The sequence below is a fragment of the Sphaeramia orbicularis genome, chromosome 12 (assembly GCF_902148855.1).
Source record: "Sphaeramia orbicularis chromosome 12, fSphaOr1.1, whole genome shotgun sequence".
In the NCBI taxonomy this organism is placed as follows: Eukaryota; Metazoa; Chordata; class Actinopteri; order Kurtiformes; family Apogonidae; genus Sphaeramia; species Sphaeramia orbicularis.
In genome coordinates, this window is record NC_043968.1 from 23,785,058 (window position 1) to 23,808,475 (window position 23,418).

The 23,418-nt window shown below is 39.7% G+C and overlaps 1 protein-coding gene across 1 annotated transcript in view; it reads left to right on the top strand.

Moving 5' to 3' along the window:
• Nucleotides 1-23,418, top strand: part of zdhhc17 (zDHHC palmitoyltransferase 17) — a 34,997-nt gene that overhangs the window by 1,267 nt on the left and 10,312 nt on the right. The window contains exons 2-13 of the mRNA XM_030149767.1: nucleotides 7,890-7,993; nucleotides 8,565-8,687; nucleotides 10,227-10,304; nucleotides 11,401-11,545; nucleotides 11,841-11,905; nucleotides 12,277-12,439; nucleotides 12,526-12,651; nucleotides 13,513-13,655; nucleotides 17,319-17,419; nucleotides 21,960-22,084; nucleotides 22,833-22,895; nucleotides 22,979-23,072. Coding sequence (XP_030005627.1) covers nucleotides 7,890-7,993; nucleotides 8,565-8,687; nucleotides 10,227-10,304; nucleotides 11,401-11,545; nucleotides 11,841-11,905; nucleotides 12,277-12,439; nucleotides 12,526-12,651; nucleotides 13,513-13,655; nucleotides 17,319-17,419; nucleotides 21,960-22,084; nucleotides 22,833-22,895; nucleotides 22,979-23,072 — 1,330 coding nt within the window. The remainder of the gene's footprint in view (nucleotides 1-7,889; nucleotides 7,994-8,564; nucleotides 8,688-10,226; nucleotides 10,305-11,400; nucleotides 11,546-11,840; nucleotides 11,906-12,276; nucleotides 12,440-12,525; nucleotides 12,652-13,512; nucleotides 13,656-17,318; nucleotides 17,420-21,959; nucleotides 22,085-22,832; nucleotides 22,896-22,978; nucleotides 23,073-23,418) is intronic.

Genomic DNA, 23,418 nt, shown 5'->3' on the forward strand with positions numbered 1-23,418 from the left:
TTTTAACTGGAAGTTTTCCTGTTTAGCTTGTTGCCATGAAGTGGATGTGTATATTTTTCAGGCACATTTATAGTGTGTGGAAGTGGAAAGACTGTCAACCAGACTAGTTTACCCCTTGATATAGGCCTATTAGTGTTATAAGTATGTTATTCCATTATATTACTAACTTAACAGTAATTATGCCACATGTTGTGCAGTCAGTGTCCACTAATTGATTCATCTCTGTCATTGTAGTTTCTTCATGCACCATGCATCTTTGTCACAATTCTGTCATTAATGACTGCCATTTCATATCAGTCATGCTCAAATTAGCCAGACAGTCTGTTTGTAATGGTATCATCCAAGTCATGATGATGTATGACTGCTGATTATCACTGAAGAATAGAAGTTGTTGTTCCCTGAGGATATAGGGGCATTTTCTAAGACTAATACACCTTTCAAACTGTTGCCAAGACCAATTATACCTGTACGTAACGCAGATCAGAGCTGCATGGGTTAATGCAACCCACTCAAGCTCTGTGGCCTTTTTACCAGCCTGACTTGATGTGCATGAGACATTACCAACTTCTCTGTCATTAATAACATACATACGATTACATTTAAGTCTAAAATGTATTTAATATTTAAAGTATGGCATGTAATGACTGATGTATAGCTGACAACCTGACTCAACAGAACATAACAAGATAAAGAGAGCAGTATTTGAGAGACAGCAAACCACCCAGCGTTTTATAGTGGCTTAAGATTAGTAAATGCTTGTGGTTTTGACATAGCATGTATAAAATAACCATTGATCTGACATCAGTCTCTGTGACAGTAGTGTCATAACTGGCAGATTCCTCTTATATGCATATTTTCACTTTGAGAACTGTATGGATATCGCACTTTATTAGTATTTCTTCAGTTCAGTAGGATATAAGTATTTTACATATACATTTTAATATTTCTATATAATTGCTTGTGTTTGATGGGTAATATGCAAATATTGAATATGTTTTTAAGTAATGCTTAGTATTTGTTGCATATATAAACACCCAGCTCCCTTCCACATGCACATTAGCAGAGCTGAATGTCTGCTTCCTCAACAGCACTAATATTTACACCAAGACTAACATTGTTGCTGGTCCCTGCTGTGAGCGTTACTCTTTAACACTTGGTAAAGATCAAGTTTGTAAGAGGAAGGGGTCTCCTAATTAATGGAAATTAGCTACCGTGTGCCCTCTGCTCCCTTGGCACAATGGTTTCCTTCCTTCTTTTGTTTGTGTGGATGTTCTAGACTCACAAAGTCAAGTAGTGTCAGTCTGGATTTAATGTCACAGGCTGAGTGACCCAGTACCTGACACTGCAAAAAGATATACAGATACCAAAGTACAAGAACAGACAGGTGGCTAAGCATTGTCATTTACGGTTTATTACACACTAAGTCACCAGTGGCACAGATTTAAAGAGCTACAACGCTGAGGAACTGAGGAAGTTTTGTCTGTATGCTGAGGACAAGTGAGGCAATTTATACACTTAAACATTAAGAGAGAAACTGTGTATGGCATCCTGTTGACGCTTTGTACAAAAGACCACAACTGTGCCTCCACACATAAAGTGATCGCCTATAACGTGATCTTTTAAGAGGATTCACCAATGACTTTACAGCGTTACACAACCATTTAAATGACATAAATTTGCCTGTCAGTAGTAGCTTCCTCATGAAGTTAGTTTGTTTTCTTCTCTGCCAATACAGGCTTGGCTCAAAGTTGTTCTTTTCACCAGGGTGCTCGGAAACTGGGTCATCTTGTAGTCTGTAGTGAAAGCACAGAGAGGCTGAATGTATGAAGCACCTGAATTGGAGCATCTGAAGTTAAGTTGCACATTCAGAGCTTCTGTGCACTTTAAAAGTTGTCTAATGGAAACATTATGCTTTTCTAAATAAATTCATGTCTGTGAAAGTCCTAAAGGGGCTAAAAGTCCTCTGCTTTTAAAGTAATTTGTTTAAGAATAAACCAGCCATAAAATATCTGCTCAGTATTTGATAGTTGTAGTGCAAAGCAGAAAATGGTGACTGAAAATTGTAATTCATGGTTGTATAAAATAGTGGTTTGTCTCTCTGTTGTCCAAGTCTATGAGTCCAAATGGAGACTTAAATATTGAATTAGTCCTTCCAAATGACCATGATTACAAATTGAATCTGATTGAGAGAAGGAGCCACAGTGAGAACAGCATTTCCAGTGCAGCTCAGAGTGATCTTGTTTTATGTTTATTGTTTGTTTACAAACAAAAATAGATCATGCTAATTTCCCACTGTCTTACTGTATGATTATTACTTAAGCTGGTTGCACTTTTAGTTCATAAACATGCATTTTCAGAAGTGATACTATAACATTTTTAGCTCAAGTCACATGACCTGCCCCCCACCCCCAAGGACTGTTTGCCATATGTCCCACTGCCCAGCTCGCTCTGACAAAAGCCAGGCCTGCTGCTTCACTGAACAGATGACATCCCAAGCTCAAATCAATGGCCAGTGTACCATATCTAACAGATAATAGTATCACTGTCACCTGCGCTGTTGTTGAATGTATCACCAGCAAGCAGGTACATAATCAAGAGCTGAAAAATTGCTCACACTGCAATTATCACTGCACTGACAAATGCCACCATCAGCTTTTTTAGATGGCCAGAGAGAATAGAAAGCGGTAGCTGCAGAGGCTGACAAGAGGTCACAGGTTATCACCATAGAGGGCTGAGAAAGAGAAAATGTCTTAACATCTGGTGTCTGAGGGTTCACAGATTAGCCCCCTCTCCCTGTCCCTTGACAGACAGGAAAGCACTTTCCCTGTCGAATAATTTTAAGCAATTTCTTTCTATTGGATATCCACATGAAGAATGAGTCTTTCAGACTTTCTGGGGATTTTTGTTATTGGAACAATGGCTCAGCTCAGTCACAGTGAAAAAGGAATTACTTTCATTTGTGTCCCCTTTCCTCTAGTTAGAGTAATATGAGCAGTACATGAATAAAGCATATGGATGATAAACAAACCACGGGTGGGCATATGTATGTATGTACAGGGGTTGGACAAAATAATGGAAACACCTTCACCTCAAGATGATAATGCCCCAATCCATACAGCTAGAATTGTTAAAGAATGGCATGAGGAACATTCTAATGAAGTTGAGCATCTCGTATGGCCGGCACAGTCCCCAGACCTCAACATTATTGAGCATTTATGGTCAGTTTTAGAGATTCAAGTAAGACGTCAATTTCCACCGCCATCGTCTCTAAAAGAGTTGGAGGGTATTCTAACTGAAGAATGGCTTAAAATTCCTTTGGAAACAATTCACAAGTTGTATGAATCAATACCTCGGAGAATTGAGGCTATAATTGCCGCAAAAGGCGGACCTACACCATATTAAATTATATTTTGTTGATTTTTTAAGGTGTTTCCATTATTTTGTCCAACCCCTGTATATATTTGTCCTGCTCCATGTATGTCTTGTTCCAGTAACCGATTCTGTTCCTGCTGGAATCGAGCCACCATCCTTTGGTACCAAAGTCAGTGGTGTAGACTGCTGTACTATCCAGTAATCGGGGTACTAGGAGCAGTAACCCCCAAACTAAGTGGATGGCTCCAGCACATACCAGGAGCAACATCAGAGATCTCTGTCCAAAAGAGCGCAGTCCTAGGAACAGTTAAGATCCTGTACAGAACCCTCAGGCTCCCAGGCCTCTGGTAGAGGACCCAAGTCTGAAGGAGGTACCGCCCACGTGGACGAGAACACAGTTTTTATATATATATAATAAGAATATGAATGAACTCGTCACAAAGTATGTTTCACCAGACTGAAGACATGCTTTACCTAAAAATAATAAAGCACCACTTGTGAAGGCATCACAGTGCATTGTTTGAAATACACTGATGGATAATGACTGGAGACACATATTATGTTAAGTTATGTTAATTAATATGCTACAGACCAAACATTTAGATTTTTTTGTTAGGCAAGAAAGATCTCTAGAATCTTAATATATTCATTGTCTAGCTTTAATTCCATTGAAATAGAGGAATAAACCCCCAAAGTCACTAATCATGAGTTAAAATGTCCCTCATTTGATTGCTGGTCTTGAGTGTTTGTTCACTTTCATTTGTTCCTTGTTTTCTCTTCAAGATCTTCTATTGAATCAAAGCACAAAACAAACTATTTATAATTAATTATGATGGTTAAATAACTTTTTTTTGTCTCTTTCTTCCTCTTCCACCTGCAGTCTAATTTATTAATTAAAATGTACGTGCATATCTTAGGCTGGGTTATATTTATCTTCCCTTATACTGCCCTAATGATACATGTGAATCTGATCAGGGTTAAACAGTATTCTGCTGTTTATTCAGCTACTTGAGTGTTTGTATCATCTTATTATTCTGCATATTTAGATATTTTCCTCAGAAATGCTTGCGTCTCATCCATATAACTTTCTCCCATATATCCTCTTTATGTTGTTTCCCTTTCACCAATTCCCACGGTGTCAGAATTGCTGCCAAAGCATAACTCCCTTGTCTTCAGGGACACCCAAGTTAAACTCAGAAGAGCAATGGCACAGCTCTGAGTCTGTGTTGCCCTGAGCTCTTGCCTCAGGCTACCCACCAGCTCTGCACAAGACTGCCATGTCCCCGGACCCCTAAAGGCTGCCTGATAATTCCCCAGTGTTATATGCAGCAGAGCTAAGAAGACTTGAAGGCCTGAAAGTTAAACAGAACACTGAGCTTTTGAAGGCGCTTCATGTCTGTGTTGTCAGTTCAGGGATAAGAGTCTTAATGAAATAAAAAAATAAAGTCAATAAATATTAGCTCAGTTACTGTGTTGTATCTTGTGAGAAGAAACTTAACTGTTTTGAACACGAGCAGTTTTACGTTAGCTGCTGTACTTCTCCATTGACTCAGAATGGTAGAAGTCTGTGTGTACTCTGTGTTTACCAGACACAACCCTTGTTTCCAAATGATGGAGGCTAATTGTGGTTTCCATGGCGTTACTATGGAGGCTAATTGAATGTGAGAAGCAGCACAGTGTCCTCATCTGTGTGACAGATTCGATCTTCTGCAGCATGACCCAACAAGCCCATCTCTGTCCATCTTCTTCCGTCTATCTATATTTCAATGTTTTTTTTGGTACTGTGCTGACTTATTAATATGAGTGATTAAATGTCCTGGAGTAGTACATATACATAGTAGTACATAGTAGTAAATCTCACCAGTTGCTGATTGGGTTTTGCATTTCTGCATTTTTACAGCTGTGTGTCCTTTTTTCATTAAGTCATGATGAAGCGCAATAGGTTCTCTGCAGTTTATACCTGCAGTAATAGTTCCATCCAGCTCACATTTACTTAATCTTGTCACATTACTGCATAAGTTACTACTGCTGGTAATAGCCATGCATATTCCTCTGCCGCCCTATGCTGCCAAAAGTGGGTGGCAGTAGAGATATATTTGCAATGGGTATTTTGGGAAGTAGCAAATTGCTGAGCTTGTATTTAACTTGCTCTACTTTTATTCACTATCAACAATCTTTCCCAGCATATTTTTGAGAATATATTTCAGCTAAGGTTATGTGTACATGTTCCCTAGCTACTTGAGAGGTTGTGTCATTATTATTATTATTATTATTATTATTATTATTATTATTATTATTATTATTAGTAGTAGTAGTAGTAGTAGTAGTATACTGTTGGTACAACAAAGGAAAATATACTGCATAAGACAGTCATATTTCATCATAGTCAGACTAGCCTAAATACTAATGAGGCGGAGACATACAAAAAAATCATGTCTTGATTATTTTTGTCTGAAGTAGGGGTGAGCGATATGGCAAAAAATATCATATCACAATTTTAAAAAAATAAAATCACAATCTCAATTTTATCACGATTGTTTACATTGATCTTTGAGCGTAATTTGTCAGTTTCTGAACACTGCAACCAAACAATTTCCCTATGTTAGTGGTTGAGGGGGGGGGGGTCACTCTCCCAGGGGGGCGCAAGCACAGGATGGGAGGGGGGAAAAATCATGGACTCACTGGCTATTAGTACAAAGTAGAGCTGGAGAAGTATTTACGGCTGGGCAGCTCGTACCGTGGGTCAGCTACTTAAAGCAGTCTTTTGAACCCCTCGTTTTCAGCTGTTTTGAAGGGAATCATATCTTTTCCAGGTAAAAAGTCACTGCTTTTGTTAGCTCTTTCCACCGTTTGCTACTCTTCTCATAAAGAGTGCCTTGACTGAATGCTTGTGTTGAAGTTGTTTCCTTTTATTTAACTCTACCTGTTGCTTCTGGCTGCGGTGCGGCTGGTCTTCTAGCAGTTTGGCTCTCATATTGTTTGGGATGCCGTCTGCTCAGGTGATTGAACAGGTTCATGGTGTTGCCATCTGACATGCAAACCATGTCTATGCAAATTTTGCAAATTACTGTTTACATTTTCTTGTTTGGGGAAAAGCCAAACCAATTCCATACGATGAAAGTGGAGTTCTCTTTTGGAAGCAACTCGTCCGTTTCACTGTCAGCCATGACTCCCACTACACAATGCGAAATCCACGCGACGAGGACGTGAACCGATGTGATGCATCTGTGTGTCAGCATATAACTACATCCAGAGCCGTTGAATACTCTATGGCTCTGAACATCACATTATAGATGATTCCACGATCTCTCTGCTATGTCGAATCGTTGATGCCTTCTAATCCTTCATGATCTAATATCGTCATATCGCACACCCCTAGTCTGAAGTGGAGTAAATTTTTGGTTCATGCAAGTTGTCATTATTTATATCATAATACTGGAAGGTCTCAGAGCATCTGTCTGTCTGTGTGTGTAGCTGCATGGTTCTGAGAAATGGAAACATTTTTAATTGGCCTATTTGGTACCTACAATTAAGGAATAGTCCCATCTTGACATTAAATATCTTTTTTCTTTAAAATTCCCTTTCTAACAGTCAGGAGGGACTGATTTAATTCACATTGCTAAGTAGTTCCCAGGGGAAGGGACAGGAAGCAGCCTTGACAGTTGACAGTGCATGATGGGAAATGAAGTTAAAAACAGGAACGACACATTTACTAACTTCAGTCCCTAGATATCAGTATTAATATAGGCTATTATTTGTTGTTTAAGTTTTAAAGAATGATTTACCAAACAATTTTGTTGTCAGTACTTATAAAATATAGACTAACATCTTTTCCCAAAATTCAACTATCCCCAGCATAAAAACTACCACATGTAGAACATGTGGTTCCCCATGGGTCAACTCGCTAGTAACATTTATTTCCACTCTTGCAGGTTAAAGTGGACTAGTCCAAAGACTTGTGTAGACTCCACAGAATAACTGTTTAAACAAATACACTCACTCGGTTTTAGCAGTGTTAATGCTACTAAAACCTGTGATACAGCATTCTTTGTAACATAATGTATTTACACCTGTACTGGGTCCTTTTTAAAGAAATACATGTCTCTGAAAGGGAAAGCCATAGGGGAAAAAGCTAAATGCCAATGTTAGTCTCATGTCACTGATTTAGGCAAATTACATAAATGGTTTAGACACATTGTTCACGATACATACATACACATTGTTACTACTCACTGCACATCCCATATAGAGTAAGTCACAATACATCAGTCATCTACAATATATTCCACTGCCCCACTGACAATCTGCATTCAATGGAGTGCCATGACTGTCATGTAAATGCTGTGTCTAAACTGTGATCCTTAGTCGTCAGAACCAGCTGCACGTCAGGACACGTAAACAAAGAAGCCCCGCAATCAGCACGTGTTATTGTAGATCAGTACATTGGAGATGCTGATGATCGTACTTGTCTTTATTTTCCAATTTTTCATCCTCTCTTTCTCCCTTTCTCCTCACAGGAAATCAAACCCCAGAGTCATTACAACCACGGCTACAGTGAGAACGTCAGCCGTAAGAACCATGTGGACGACTACAGCACTTGGGACATTGTCAAAGCCACACAGTGAGTGGACACAGTGGGCATGTCTGTTGTTTGGGCTGGTCTGGGCTTTTTTAGAGATGGGATGTGACTGTTTTTCCAGTGTTGTTGGTAGGCGTTGCTTTCAAGTTACTGATTATGTCATTATATACATTACATTTAAGATACTACAGATTTTAATCAGAAATGAACACAACCATCTAATGTTGAAGTTATAACTCAGTAGCTTATAAAATGAGGAGAATATTAAGAGAGAGTAAAGTCATATGTACAGAAATGCTTTCCTGATAGCACAAGGAATGCTTTATGTCTGTTTTTATTATGTATGACAACCACAGATTTGTTTTGTTTTGAGCTGAGGTTGGAAAACATCTGCCAGTAGAGCTCCACTACCAACTTGTTTGACAGTTTTGTTTCTCTTTTCTGTCTGTGTGTGTGTTCGTGCCTTTACGTTGTCAGCATTTGTGGGTGCTTTGCATATTTTTGTGCATTCTTGCAGCTTGTTTATGTATTAGATACTAAACTGTTATTCATCTGTGTTTGCATGTGCATTCCTGTGAGCTCGGTGTAAGATCTTTCTGCCTCTTCTCCTCAGATACGGCATCTTCGAGCGCTGCAGGGAGTTGGTGGAGGCAGGCTTCGATGTTCGGCAGCCAGACAAAGAAAACGTAACGCTCCTCCACTGGGCCGCCATAAACAACAGGATAGACTTAGTCAAGTGAGTTTGGGTGCTAGTACATTTTGTGGTTTGGATTTGGATTCGGGTGAGTCTGAATCCTGGGACTGACTGGGAATATATAGTAGCAGTTTATATAGTACTTTTTTTTTTAAACCTCTCAATAGCATTACTATTGAGAGGTTTAAAAAAAAAAGTGCTCTACCAACATACCCAAAATAAAAGTTAAGATTAATAATGCATGCCCAAAAATAAATTTGGCAGCCTTTTACCAGTTTTTCCTCATTGTTTAGTTTGTTTGCCCAGCTTTTGTGTTGCATCTGTCTTTTGTATTTATTCAGTGTGGAATTCTGTACGTACTTGAGAGTTTATTTTTATTTTGTTTTAAGGATTTTATGGTAATTTTTTGTCTATTTTATTTTAGCTCTTTATATTTTTTTATTTATGTTTTAAATGAGAGCTATTTTGCTTTTTTAAATGGAATTATGCATTTTAAAACATTTCCCTGTGGTCTACATAAACTGTAAATGCTATACTTGGGTCTGAATTCTTCGTTAATTAAACTCCACAACTCCATCTTCAACACTATTTCTGAGTATTGACACTAAAAAGGTTGTTTTGAGCGCTGGCCCTTTACATGCAAATGAGCCACTTCACACCCCACCCCCTCCAGGTTGTTAACTGTGCTTCTCTGTCCCGTTCAGCCACTTGTGTTCGTTAATACAACCAACAACTGAATATTTTAGGTAATCGGCTTGAAGTTTGGACATATTTTCAGTATGGACTACAACCACTGCTAATTAAAAAGCAAATTAAGCAGGAATTAAAATGGGTTGTAGAAATCCACTCGATTTTTGCCAAAATGAATATACAGATAGCTTTGCGTCACCTGGAGGGTTCAAATTCAAACTTTTGGAACTATTAGGGTCCAAATACACAAATAAATGAACCAAAGACTAATAAAAGTGGGTTTAGCAAAATATGACCCCTTTAAATCCTATATATGGTGCTTATACCAAGACCCAGGAACTGTGTTTTGTTTCATCATATCACATGATGAATGATAATAAAGCTGAGTCTCAGTCTGTAATACCCTTTTCACAAATGCCTTGTGTCCAGCCACCTGCTTAGATGACCTACTTCAAATAAAGGTCTAACTAAGAATCCTTTAAATGACTGATAGCACAGATGCAAAGAGTTGAAGGATATAGGCCTATTGTAGCATTGCATGTATTTTATTTCATATTTATAATTGGAATTGCAGAACTTTGCAAGAGATGAGAATCTACATTCACTTCTTTATCCAGAGGCAGTCCTGTCTGTCACATAGAGATGTAGATCATGTTAGTTTGGCAAATTCATGTGGCGATTCACTGAGCCTTTTCTCTTCAGGCTTTGGCCAATGAAACTGCTTCAGCCATTTTACTCTTTGTGTAGAAAGAACAAGGCCTTAGCCAACAATCTAACCATCGTGGAGAATAACGGTTATATCACTTCTGCCTATTATATGAATGGAGAGAGATCAGATACTGGGTTAGATGCAGTGTTAAGTTTCATCTGATTGGTTGTTTGTCTGTGCAGGTACTACATATCAAAGGGAGCCATAGTGGACCAGCTGGGAGGAGACCTCAACTCCACACCTCTGCACTGGGCCACCAGGTAACAAACACTTAGCATGTGCTGTTAGAGGGATTTTTTTTTTTTTTTAGGTCCATATTTATCATTTTACTGCTCAAGCTAAATGAACACATATTACAGTTACCGGTCTGTTACCACATAAGAAATAAAGTCTAAAATCTAACAATAAATATAGACAGATATGTGTGTCATTTTCTGTAGAATTTTGGTGGTATATTTTTAAGAAGTCTTGTTTAATAACTAGTGACATTGACTTGTGGCCCATTCAGTGGTATTTGCTGCTTATCAGTGCTAGATCTCCTTGCCATACTTCCTGTTTTTTGTTAACAGTCGCTCTGTACCAGCGCTACCTAGTAAAAAGGGACAGGTCATGTAAGAACCCCTAACAACATGAAGGGGGGCATGAGGCTCTCTCCTTCTGAATTATTGATGGGTTTAACAACCAGCATCAGTTGTAGTTTGACACTTAGGAGTCCTGTGTCACCCTCTGCTCCAAATCACCCCCCTCACTCTGGCTGCCACTGACCTTTAAAGGCCCAACACCTTCTCTGTGGTTTTGATTGCGACTATAGACACATGTAAACAGAAGGTGATCTTTGTGTTGCAAGCTATGTCAGGTTCACACAGATGTAATGATTGCCATGTTTATGTGCATTTATTGTCCTGTTGGTGAAGCGTCACATTGATAGGGCTGGGGTTAGTTATAAATTAGTAATAAAAACATTTATCAAGAATCCTCTGTGTCATAGATACATGATAAGAGCACAGAGATTTATTTTGCAGCAGTCTTTATATACATGCGTAAATTTATGGAAGATGGAATATATGAGGCCCAGTTTTGTCATCAATATAAAAGTAACTGTTAATCACCCAGATAATGTCCAAGAGATGAGGACTCAGCCGTCTAAATGGACTGATTGTATTGTTATTACTATTAAATATGATAGCATATAGACTTAATGCTGTTGTTCATTTGAGGTTTTTCTCATCTTTGAGGCTGAGCAGTGAGCATGTTTGATGAATGAGAGCATTACAGTGATAGTTTTCTGTAGTTTGGGAACAGAAGTTTCTCTATCACTTGAGTAAGTGTTTTTGTTTTGTGTGTACTTTCTCCCAGACAAGGCCATTTATCAATGGTGGTGCAGCTCATGAAATATGGAGCAGATCCATCTTTGATCGACGGTGAGGGCTGTAGCTGTGTTCATCTGGCCGCCCAGTTTGGCCACACCTCCATCGTGGCGTACCTTATTGCCAAAGGACAGGTAGGAACCACCAATGCTGTATTTCAGGCTGAAAATTAACCTTCTCCATTAAGACCAAGACACAAAAGCATGTAATAGTTACTATGTGTTGATAATGCTTAAAAAAATGTAGTAATGGCCTTATGGGTTTGACCATAATAACACTTTCCTTCCTTTGTTATGACTCCATGGTGCTGTTTGTACCATTTGGGTTTTGTAAAGCATTTTATACCTGTGCTTTACAGCAGGGGGCGCCCTATTGCCTTTTTTTTGCCTTCATCTCTCCCTCTTCAACTTCATATTTTATTTTGTGCAGGATGTGGATATGATGGATCAGAATGGTATGACCCCTCTGATGTGGGCAGCTTACAGGACGCACAGGTTTGTACATTTATGGTGTTACACTAGGACCCAGGCTCTAATGTTGTTTTTTGGTTCGGCTGCTTTGAACATAAATATTAATGAGCAGCACAAGATTGTACCAAGGTTTATTCAGACTCCAACTTTAAATAAAGAGACTATTATGTGTTAAAACTGCAGTTTTTACTACATGTACAGTTATAATAAAACAAAAAAGATCATAAATCCTAGTCTTTATCTTTGGGCACCAGTTGATTCTGTCTTTTCCTGTCATCCCTCTGCTTTGTTATGTTTTATGCTGTTTTTCACATGTATTGAAAAAAGCCTGCTTTTCAGTCATCTGTCACACCAGTCGTACTCAGCTTGATGTAATATCTTTTTCTGTGTTACAGTGTGGATCCCACCAGACTGCTGCTGACCTTTAACGTGTCTGTCAACCTGGGTGACAAATATCATAAGAACACAGCGCTGCATTGGGCTGTGCTGGCTGGTAACACTACTGTCATCAGCCTGCTGCTGGATGCAAACGCCAACGTTGATGCACAGAATATTAAGGTAGTGCGTTCTTCAGTGGCTTAATCCACTGACCCACTGCAGTGGATTTGCCATGCAATTTAATTGTTTTAAATCTTTTTCTTAAGGGTGAAACACCGCTGGATCTTGCCAAACAAAGGAAGAATGTGTGGATGATCAATCACTTACAGGAAGCGCGACAGGCTAAAGGCTACGACAGCCCATCCTACCTGAAGAGGCTGAAAATGGATAAAGTATGTTCGAGCTTGTCCAGACGTCAGAGCCTGTCTGGGCTAGTCTTTACCTTTCTGTCAGTGTGTTAGCTGTTCACCTTTTCAAGCCCCTGGTCAAACAGTCTGCCGAGAAGACTCTTAAATAATGTGCTGAGTTTAACAATAGAGTTCTGGGAAGATGCATGAACGTACATGTCTGGTCTGACTGCAGAAGGTGGTAATTCAGAAAAACAAACTCCTGTATTAAAATTGTGAACATACACTTAGTCTCCTTGAAAACAAAAGCACCTCCAGATTCCAAAGTTTATTTATTTGATTGAAAGTCAATGCTTACCTCTTAAATAGCTATAAAAATGCAATTTTGTTGCTACATTAAATCTACATATCACTGTCTTTTCACTTGTCTGCTGCAGTGTAAATAGTGAATATAAAGCTCATAGTTAGGAATTGTTTCTCATCAGCCTTTACTAAATTATTTATGTATGTATATATAGATGCTACAGGTACATCAGACTCTGTAGCCGAGATCCTATGCTAATCCAAATCTGTGGTGTTTTGTCCCAGTACTATAGTCAGTAAAATCACACACATTTGAAATTACTTGGAGGTTTTCCTCAGTGTCTTTTCATTTTCATCTCCCTAAGCTGAGAGCCAACAAAACATTGTGGTGTAATAATGTAATATACAAACTTTATTATACAGACAGTAAAATCAAACTTCATCTAAACTGTGAATTGTCCCCTATTGTGTCCAAAGTAAGCCCTTAAACTAAGAAGTAGCTTCTCTTTCATTTTCCCTGCACCAGCGTCTCTTGTTTTTCAACACTATTTGCATATCTTTTCTCCATTGCCTTGTCTCCTGCCTCCCCTCCCCCTCCCACAGGAGTTCAGACAGAAGGTGATGCTGGGAACGCCCTTTGTGGTCATCTGGCTTGTGGGTTTTATCGCTGACCTGGACATTGATTCGTGGCTGATCAAGGGCATCATGTATGTTGGTGTCTGGATCGCCGTGCAGTTCCTCTCCAAGTACGTCAATACACAGAAACACATAGATATCACATGAATTATCATTTACTCAACTGGGACCTTGAACAAGCGTGAAATAAATGACGACTTGAATCTCTGTACATTTTAAATATTGAACTGTTACTGTTTCTTTTACAAACTTTTACTTGTGTTTATTTATGGCAAGTTGCAGCTTTTGCAAACTTCAGCACATTAATGTGGATGAAATCAGGTTTAATTGTTCTGTCACCCCAAATGTACTGTTAATTTACTTGAAGTATCAGTCAGAATTCAGCTTTATTGCTGTATATAATGTGTACAATCATACACATGTAGTTTCTATTACACACCATGCAGTGACAGACTCTCCATTAAACACATTGTACCCCCCCTTTAAACCCCATTAGTGCTTCCATCTGGTCCTGCTGGTGCGGTTTGTTGTACCACTCACTACTGTTATCACTGTGACTACTGTAACATACGTGTCTCATTGTGGTAGGTCTAGATTTACTGAAATTCTTTGAATACTTATTTGGTGAAACCTAGATTACATATCAGTCCAGCTGCTCAGCTGTATCATTGGGTTAGGATTTGGTTTATTTTTACTGCTGTCTGACTGCCCATCACAGCCTCTGGTTTCTGACCACATCTGCAGTGCAAATGATCTAATGGATATTATACATGCAGCAGCTTTTACCAGGCCTGCATTTGACCTCCAGTATTAGAATAGTACAGACATGGCCCAAAGGTTGGGGAGTGTCACAAATTTTGTTCTCATATACTTTACAAATTTTTGTAGATAGTTTTATTGATCATTAAGGTCAAACATTGATCACATACAATTATGAACACTCCTTGACAACAAAGCTCATTTAACAGTGTTAGTTACTGTACCAGTTAATTTCCAAGTACAGGGTGGGGAAGCAAAATTTACAATGAACATTTAGTTGTTTTTTCTCAGCAGGCACGATGTCAATTGTTTTGAAACCAAACATATATTGATGTCATAATCATACCTAACACTATTATCCATACCTTTTCAGAAACTTTTGCCCATATGAGTAATCAGGAAAGCAAACGTCAAAGAGTGTGTGATTTGCTGAATGCACTCGTCACACCAAAGGAGATTTCAAAAATAGTTGGAGTGTCCATAAAGACTGTTTATAATGGAAAGAAGAGAATGACTATGAGCAAAACTATTACGAGAAAGTCTGGAAGATACTATTAAAGAGGAATGGGAGAAGTTGTCACCCGAATATTTGAGGAACACTTGCGCAAGTTTCAGGAAGTGTGTGAAGGCAGTTATTGAGGAAGAAGGAGGACACATAGAATAAAAACATTTTCTATTATGTAAATTTTCTTGTGGCAAATACATTCTCATGACTTTCAATAAACTAATTGGTCATACACTGTCTTTCAATCCCTGCCTCAAAATATTGTAAATTTTGCTTCCCCACCCTGTAGGAACGGAAAAAAATGAATTGCACAGGTCAAAGCTAAAGAGGGGAAGAAAAAAGCACTAAACTAAACCAAAAACAAAACAAAAAACATAGAGACAACACCCCCTTGTTGATCTTTTTTAACATGTTTGTGAGATGCACTGAAGGACAGTTTGGAGCACTTCAGAAGTTTCAAAGACAAATAACATTTATGCAAAAATGGATGCACATTGTGTAACTTCCATGACTCCATACTGTATGCTAAATGTGCTGTTCAGATTTTTAACTAGTGGGTAACTAAACCAACAAAAACAAGAAGGCTTATTTATGAAGAATATCAAAGCTGAACTACCGCCAAAGAGTCTCTGATAAACACAGTACTTCTCTTATGGCTGCTTCACAATGAAAGCCTTCCAGCAGTTTCCCAGTGGAATGCTTTGAAGGTGCAGCAGCAGCTACAGTTAAGTTTGTAGCACTATAGTACAGATGAAAATGACAGGACATGTTCAAATTAATATTTGAGAGTGTGGAGCTGCACACAGGTCTGAAACTAAACTCTAAACTGAAATTTGGATTGAAGTTACAGAAGAAATGTGTGAAAATAATAAACCTTAGTCAAACACTATTTACGCTTCTAGAGCCATAATCAGCCAATCATCACTGCTATGGGGGAGGACGTTGTCCTGCAGTGCCATGTGGATCCTAAATGCGACAGCAGGGGTAGGATGGTGGGGTGGTCCTAGCTGGACTTGAAGCTGAACCCCACAGACCTAAACTGTACCTTTACCAACCATGACAAGAAGTGGTCATGACGATCCCATCGTATGTCAGAGCGACATAACTCTGTCAAAGATTGGCACATATCACTCCTGATCAAAAATGTGACACTTGCAGATAATAGACAATACAGTTTCACCCAAAAGTTAAAGAGCAAATCAAAGCATACAGTAGATACATATGTTGTTGATCCAAATGTTGTTAAAATGACCACAACAGAGATACCACTGGAACTGAGCAGTCACCGAACCTCAGTCAACTGCACAGATGCATGTTAAAGGTCGTCAGTGATATCTGATTCTTGTCATTACGCTTGTTCTTTTACTAATCCTGGTGTTGGATGTACGACCAGCTGGATGTGTAAAATTGATTTAAAAAGGTTAACACTGTAAACTTGTGGTCACCAACCCCTCATATGAATCCAAGCCTAGGTGTCTCGCTCAGTATCACTTTGCTAGTTGATGTTAAGAGACAAATATAGCAACCTCTCCATCCACAGGTGGACTCGGTGAATCAGTAGACTGCAGCAGAGAAAACATGTTTTATTTTCCTGGCTGTGTCAGCCCCTACTAGACTAGCCTGCTGATCTCCAAACTGTATATGACACCTTTTGAAGTTCACCTGGATTTAAACTGATGGAATTCTTCCTTGGCTTGTATTGGTCTCAAGTCTGGAGAAGGAACTGTGCCAGACCCCCCTTTAATCCCATGGATTGATCAGCAATGAGAGAGTTAACCTTTTTTTAAACCTTTAACTACATCAAGACGTAGTCTCACAATACTTTACAAATGGAAAAAGAACTGTAATTGTACCAGAAGCTGAGAACTGGTCCCTTTCCAGTCTCCACCATATGGTTGAGCTGTGGAGGATGCTACTGTTTCAGATGGGGGGTGTGGTAGAAGTTAACTGCATGACTACAGCAGGTCATGGTGACCGTACATTGTAGTGATACTCATCTTGGTGCAGCAGCAGAAAATACACTATTAAGCACATCCTCTTTCACTGTTTGAGTTGGACTTTACCAACAAAGTAACAAGCATCAAACAGGAGCAAGCAACTGAAAAAAACACAAAAGTCATCAGGTGACCATTTTATAATACAAGTGGTGCCAGGCACAACAAACCCCGCCCCTCACACGTATTGTAACTTATTTTGGCATCGATCCAGCTGATGTCGTGTATATGTGTGTGCTGATGTCAGCGTAAACAAATTTCGGCCATTATAAGCAAATGGGGGAAGAAAAAAAATGTAATTCATAAAAAATTTTAACTTTGACCTACTTTTCTCAAAATGTAATCACATCTATTCTGGGTCACTGGCAATCTACAAACCCAGTTTGGTATGAATTCAACCAATAGTTGTGCTGCTAAAGTGTTCACAAACAAGGAAACAAACCAAACCAAAAACAATACCCCTTGCCTCCCCTTAGGGGGCGGGGTAATAACCGCTTGCACTTGTGTTTCCGCAGGGCTTTCTTTGACCACTCCATGCACAGCGCTCTTCCTCTGGGAATCTACCTGGCCACCAAGTTCTGGATGTACAGCACCTGGTTCTATTGGTTTTGGAATGATATCCTTTTCTTTCTCACTGTGCTCAAGTGATGTTATTCACCAGTAGGACATCAGAATGAATGCTAACCCCCATCAGGTCCACCTTACCGCTTTCCTACACTTCACTGTGACTGATGCACTGTCCTGTCCACATAAACATATCCTATAGTTGGCTTTGACCCACAATCCACTTGTTACCTCCACCAGGAGGTATTGTGATCGCTTTGCTTTGTGTGTTTGCGTGTGTGTTTGTTAGCAAGATAACTCAAAAAGTTGAGGCCAGATTTTCATGAAATTTTCAGGAAATGTTGATACTGGCACAAGGAAGAAATGATTCAATTTTGGTGGTGATCCGGGGGTGGGGGCGGCAGATCTGTCTTGGCGGAGGTCTGCGCTCTCCGGGTGCTTTTCTTGTTTATGAAGCACACACTAGCTGAAAGACTGGGCAAACACGGGAGAAAAAACAGTTCATAGCCCTGCAGTTATAGCACTTGCCTGTTCACATGGGCTAAAAACTTATTTGTTATTGTAGAATTTATAACAACACAATGGAGGAGCATGTACAAACCTGATAAAACTACCTGTGTATTTGGTAGATGTGATCTTTAAGCAAGACTAAATAAAAAATGGCTAAATAAATGCCAAAGTAAAATCAAATATAGGCATTAGAACAGATTTCCTTGCTTTCTCTAGCCTGTGATTTGGGGAAAGCTCTGAAGGTGTGGAAAAGAGGAAATGACAGATGGAGATAACAGTAATCAAATAGAAGTTATGCATAAGAATGAACCTGGGCAGACTCGGGTGAATGGCTACATGCAGTTAATAAGAGCGGCTGGGTGAAGCCCACTGAAGACACTGAACAGAGTTTCTGTTGGCCTCACCATGGCTGCTCTCACTTTTTTGTGGTTGTGGAAGAATTGTTTTTCTGTTGGGAAGTTGCAGATTGCAGGAGATGAGAGGGGAGTTCTTGTTTGTGGAGGGCATTTAATTTTATGCCTCGATGCTCCTTTAATGTGAGACTAAAATGTCTTTGACCCAAGCTTACTGAGAAGGAAAAGTTCCCTCTACGGGCCAGGTTGAGTTATTTTTACGGGTTTTCTGTGCACTTCCTTCACAGAGATCTGTTTCAAACAGTTTTTCCATCTGACTGAGAAAGAAGTGAACTCATGGAAGGTGCAAACTTGATACACCCAATGACATCCCTCTTTCTGCCACCCCTTACACTCTCCATGCAGGAGTTTAGTGCATTCAGCTTAAAAGAGCAAAGGTGAGGTGACGTTGCGTGCTGTGCTTTGGGAAATGTTCGTCCCTACATGGATCATTTACCATGTGAAACCATTCCCCTTTGATTACAAACACGTCTTTTCTTGTGCAGAGACATGTGAAATGAGTTATTTCAGGCTTCTCTTTGCCCTCCAGCGATCCAGGTTGTCATTAAGATTTGAAATCTGCAATCAACCTTGTTCCATTACTGGTGTCTTTCCCTGCCTTGTCAAATACAGGGCGTGCCGTTTCCTGTTTCTGACAGAGCATGGATGTCTGCCGCAGGGATGTAGATGTAGGCTACCTGCTGTGAAGTCGTAACACTTGCCTATCCAGTTTTATGCTTTTCTAATCTTGTTCATTTATTCAAATTAAGTGATATGCAAATTATGATCTATGCTCGACTGGTGTGGTTGCTTTAACCATATGTAAATGAGAACTCGGAGCTGAAACAAATGGTGCCACTGTTCACTCGGTTGTTTAACAGCACTAAGTTTTCCCTCAAGTATCTTATTTATACTGTTACCTTTAAAGGGCCTGGTGGTTAACCTCCTCTAGAGTTGTCCTTTGTGTGCTTCACTCAGAAGTGTCAGGGGAAGCAACAGTTTTCTGTCTCTGACCCTCAGAGCCTGCTTATATAAACTGTGGGCTGAGGTCCAGCAGGGTTTTTCGTGGTCAAGCTCCCCACTTTGGACGTGCATGAAGACACACTGAACTTCTCCTAACCTTGGATCTGGAAATGAAAATACGAACTTAACATTTCTGTCATGATCTAAAAGATTCCAACATCTGGTTTGAAGCCTCCTGACCTGATGGAGTGAACAGTTGTGAAATGACGTCTTTGGCTGAACCTTTTCTTTGCGATTCTTATTTCTTCCACTGGCCTCCTTCTACTCACTCAGGCGTCTGTTGCACACCTTGGTTCAGCAGCAACTTTTACCTCATTTTCTGAGCTCATTATCATCCTCAGGCCTGTACTTGAAATCAGATCAAATGGCTTGGGTGGAGCCGTGTGGCCATGGTCCCTTTTGTCTCACCAAAGCCCAGATCATATTTTACCCGGTGCTCAAAGAGAAAAGGCAAACTGTAAATGTATTTCCAGCAGGAAAGGTGTGGAGGGATTAAAAACCATGAAGAATCCAGAAAAAGAGCTCTTTAGTCATACACGGAACAGATATTAAGTCTGACTTTGTTGCACCATATTTACCTCATAGATCTACACACTGTTCGCCAAAAGCTACACTGATGAATCTACCGCTGACCGTTTTTGCTGTGCCTCTGCTCTTACCTCTCAGGCAAACCTCATTAAAAACATTTTACCTGAAGATGAATAGGAAGAGCTGACCATTTCTCAGCAAAGAAGCAATGTGTGTGTTGGGGGTTTTCTTCATTACCTCTCTCTGAATCTTGTTTTTTAAGCCAGTGAGGTGCTCTGGAGAGTATTCACTTACAAACTCCTTTCACAAAGTGATAAAGCGTATCTCCCATCTTTTACATCACTATAGAGACACCATTACAGACTTGAATTGGTCTTATTTGCCAGTAGTAGAGTGGATTTAGTGTAGCAGCTCACAGCTCATGTTGACATTTTTTATTTTTATTTTTTTCAAAGATATATTTATTGAGATTTTTACAGGCTATATGTACAAAATAGAAACATATAAACAATCAAACAAACAAAAAGGCACATTTAAAGTTGATGCTTGAATCCATGAGAGTTCTTCCAGATGATGAGTAGTATTGTCAGAATACAGCATATGATTGTGGTACAGGGAATAATTATGGTGTCCCGGATACCCACAACAGATAACTCAAATCTCTGTTCCTAATACAATTAATGAAACGGCCCCATGCTTGTTCAAAAGTGTCTTGTTTGTCTTTCAAAGTATATGTGATTTTTTAATGTGGTAAACATAAAGATAATTCTTCGGGCCACTTTGCTATGCTCAGTTTGCCCATTTCTTTTCGATGACAGAGCAATCACGCTCTTTGCTTGTAATATTCCCACCTTCATGAGGATTTTTTTATCACCTATTTAACATAAAATCTAATATAAAAAACTTGGGTTTCAGCACTAATTTCACTGAAACAATCACCTGTAACAAACCTCTAACTTTTCCCCAAAATCCCTTGATATTTGGACATAACTATAGACAATGGAACAAAGTACAGCTCATGTTGACATTTAATATATTTAGATGACACAATTTTTAGATTAACAGCATGTCTAGTAACATTTCCTTTCTGTTGTTCATGTGCACGGCTTTGGTTTAATTCAAAAGGTCCAGGGGTAGAGTGGTTCAGTGTGCCATTCAGGAGCCTTTAGCATCACCAGTTCAGTTCCAGACTAATGAAATGTACCCTCTTCCTCTTGTAACCCATTAAATAAATACACAAAATGCCAAAACAAAAAAAGACAATAGAAACCTTTCCATGGTTGTTTTAACTAAACTCTAAAATAACTATTTCAACTTCGGAATGTATTGTTTCAAGTAGAAGTGATTTGGCTTCAGTTTTGTCAACCAGACTGAAAAAAACATCTGTATATGTTTGTGTGTGATTGGTAAATATGTCACATGTTCCAGCCATCCATTTCCTGAACCGCTAGGTCCTTGTGAGGTCTGAGGGGGTCCTGGAGCCTCTTTCATTACAGGGATGACATATACACATCACACACTTTCCCTTGTAATACTTTGTGTTTGCAGACTTTTTTTCTGTCCATAGTTAATTCATTCTGTCAATAGTTTCAGAGGGTTTCATAAGTCTGGACCGTCCTCTGAGATTGAACAATGAAGCGCCTTTATATGAACATTACAAGCTGCTGTAAATCTTCCTTCTCAGTCCCTTGTGAAGACAGGCCGGTCTTTTTCTGACCTTGTTGACCCAGAATAGTGTGAGAATGGCTACTGTTGTTTCTCTCCTCCTTGTTCCAGCACCATGTGAAACCCTGCCTCACTCATAAAAAGCACAGCTGGTGTTTCCGCCTCGACCAAAGCCCAGTCACGGCGAGCTGTTGTGACAGGTCCAACTGGCGAAGTCTGAGAGATGAGACAAACCCTCTGCTCTGGGTCACAGGAGGCGCTGGTGAATCAGCAGCTCAGTCACTTCAGCTGCCGTTTAGTCGAGTTGAGAAATAAACGTGGCGGACGTAGATGTCATTGTTGTAAACGTTCAGGAATTTGCTGCAGTGTGTCATCAGGGGGTTAAAGATACCTACTGCTGCTTCTTCTGTTTGGGTTCTTGTTATTGTCATTGTCATTATCCATGTTTGTGCGTTCTCCTTAACCTCGCTGCACATCTACCATTCGCCACTGTCCATGTGCCCTTCCTGATAAACACTTTGGCCCTGTTCTACAACTTTGGCAAGTCCTGGAAGTCGGACCCAGGTATCATCAAAGCCTCAGAGGAGCAAAAGAAAAAGGTAAACATAGAGGAAATAGTTGAATGAAGTCTTCTTTCCCTTTGTTCTAAGTGTAAACGTATGTGAACACTTTGGGTTCTCATATGTGTGATGTTATATCAGCTGTGACAGTCGTCCATTCAGAGTAGAAAACTGTGTTTGAGTTCAGCGCAGAGGCCACGGCTGCTTTGCTACTCATTTTCTGGCTCACTGCCCAGTCATCGTCCTGCCTCTCCGGCCCTCATTATCGCACTCTAATGGAGGACAACAGTGACTGTGCTTCTTCCAGAGCCCGATTCACTATCCAGTGATTGATGATGAGCTAAATTTACCCTGCATTGTTAGCGCAGGCCCGGCCACAGTTGAGGCCTCAGATCAAAGAACACAGAGCTTTTCTTTGCTGCAGAGGATGCTGTTGTTTTCCTGGACTCTAGTTTTAATTAGCCTTTTTGTCCCTGTTGGTTTACTTGTGCAGAGAAACAGCCCTTTTCTTAAATACTTTTCTAAAACCTTGTGGTATTTTACCTACAAACACAACCTAATCTCATCCCATAGTAGCCTTCATTCTGCCTCACTGTAAACTACTGAAGCCTCCATTGTGATCACTGAGTTAGACATCCCTGCCTCAGCTCGAAAGCTGTCAGTAGGTGTTTTGTTCCAGTGCCAAACAGACCCTGACAGGAGGAACTTGTCAGTTGTTCATTCATTTTTCTGCATTGTCTTTTTTTTTTTTTCTCCTCATATCCCGTTTGATGTTTCCCTCCTCCAGACGATTGTGGAGTTGGCAGAGACGGGCAGTCTGGATCTGAGCATATTCTGCAGCACCTGTTTGGTAAAGGAAACTGTTCATGCATACAGATATGACAGTGGCACACAACAGACATTTATTAACACTCACCGTGTGTGGTCTTTCAGATACGGAAGCCCATCAGGTCCAAACACTGTGCCGTGTGCAACCGCTGCATCGCTAAGTTCGACCACCACTGTCCCTGGGTGGGGAACTGTGTCGGTACGTAAACCCACAGATTTGTCAGCAGTCACAGTAAAACACATCCCAGAAATCGAGCTCTTCATTTATACTTCCAGATACAGAGATGTGGGTTTTATTTATAGGTGCTTCTATGAAACTGGTCCCTAAAAACAGGACATGGGGGCTAAAAATTCAAACCAGATGTAGACTAATGTTATGAAGGACGTTTGGAAGCACTTTGGGTCTATTTTGAAAAGAAATACTTACAGAGATAAAAGAGAAACTATTTTTCAGATAAAACACATTTTTATATTATTTTACATTGTTTTTATACAAAAATCCACATGTAACATGGTCAAAAGGACACGAAAAACTATTTTTTAAT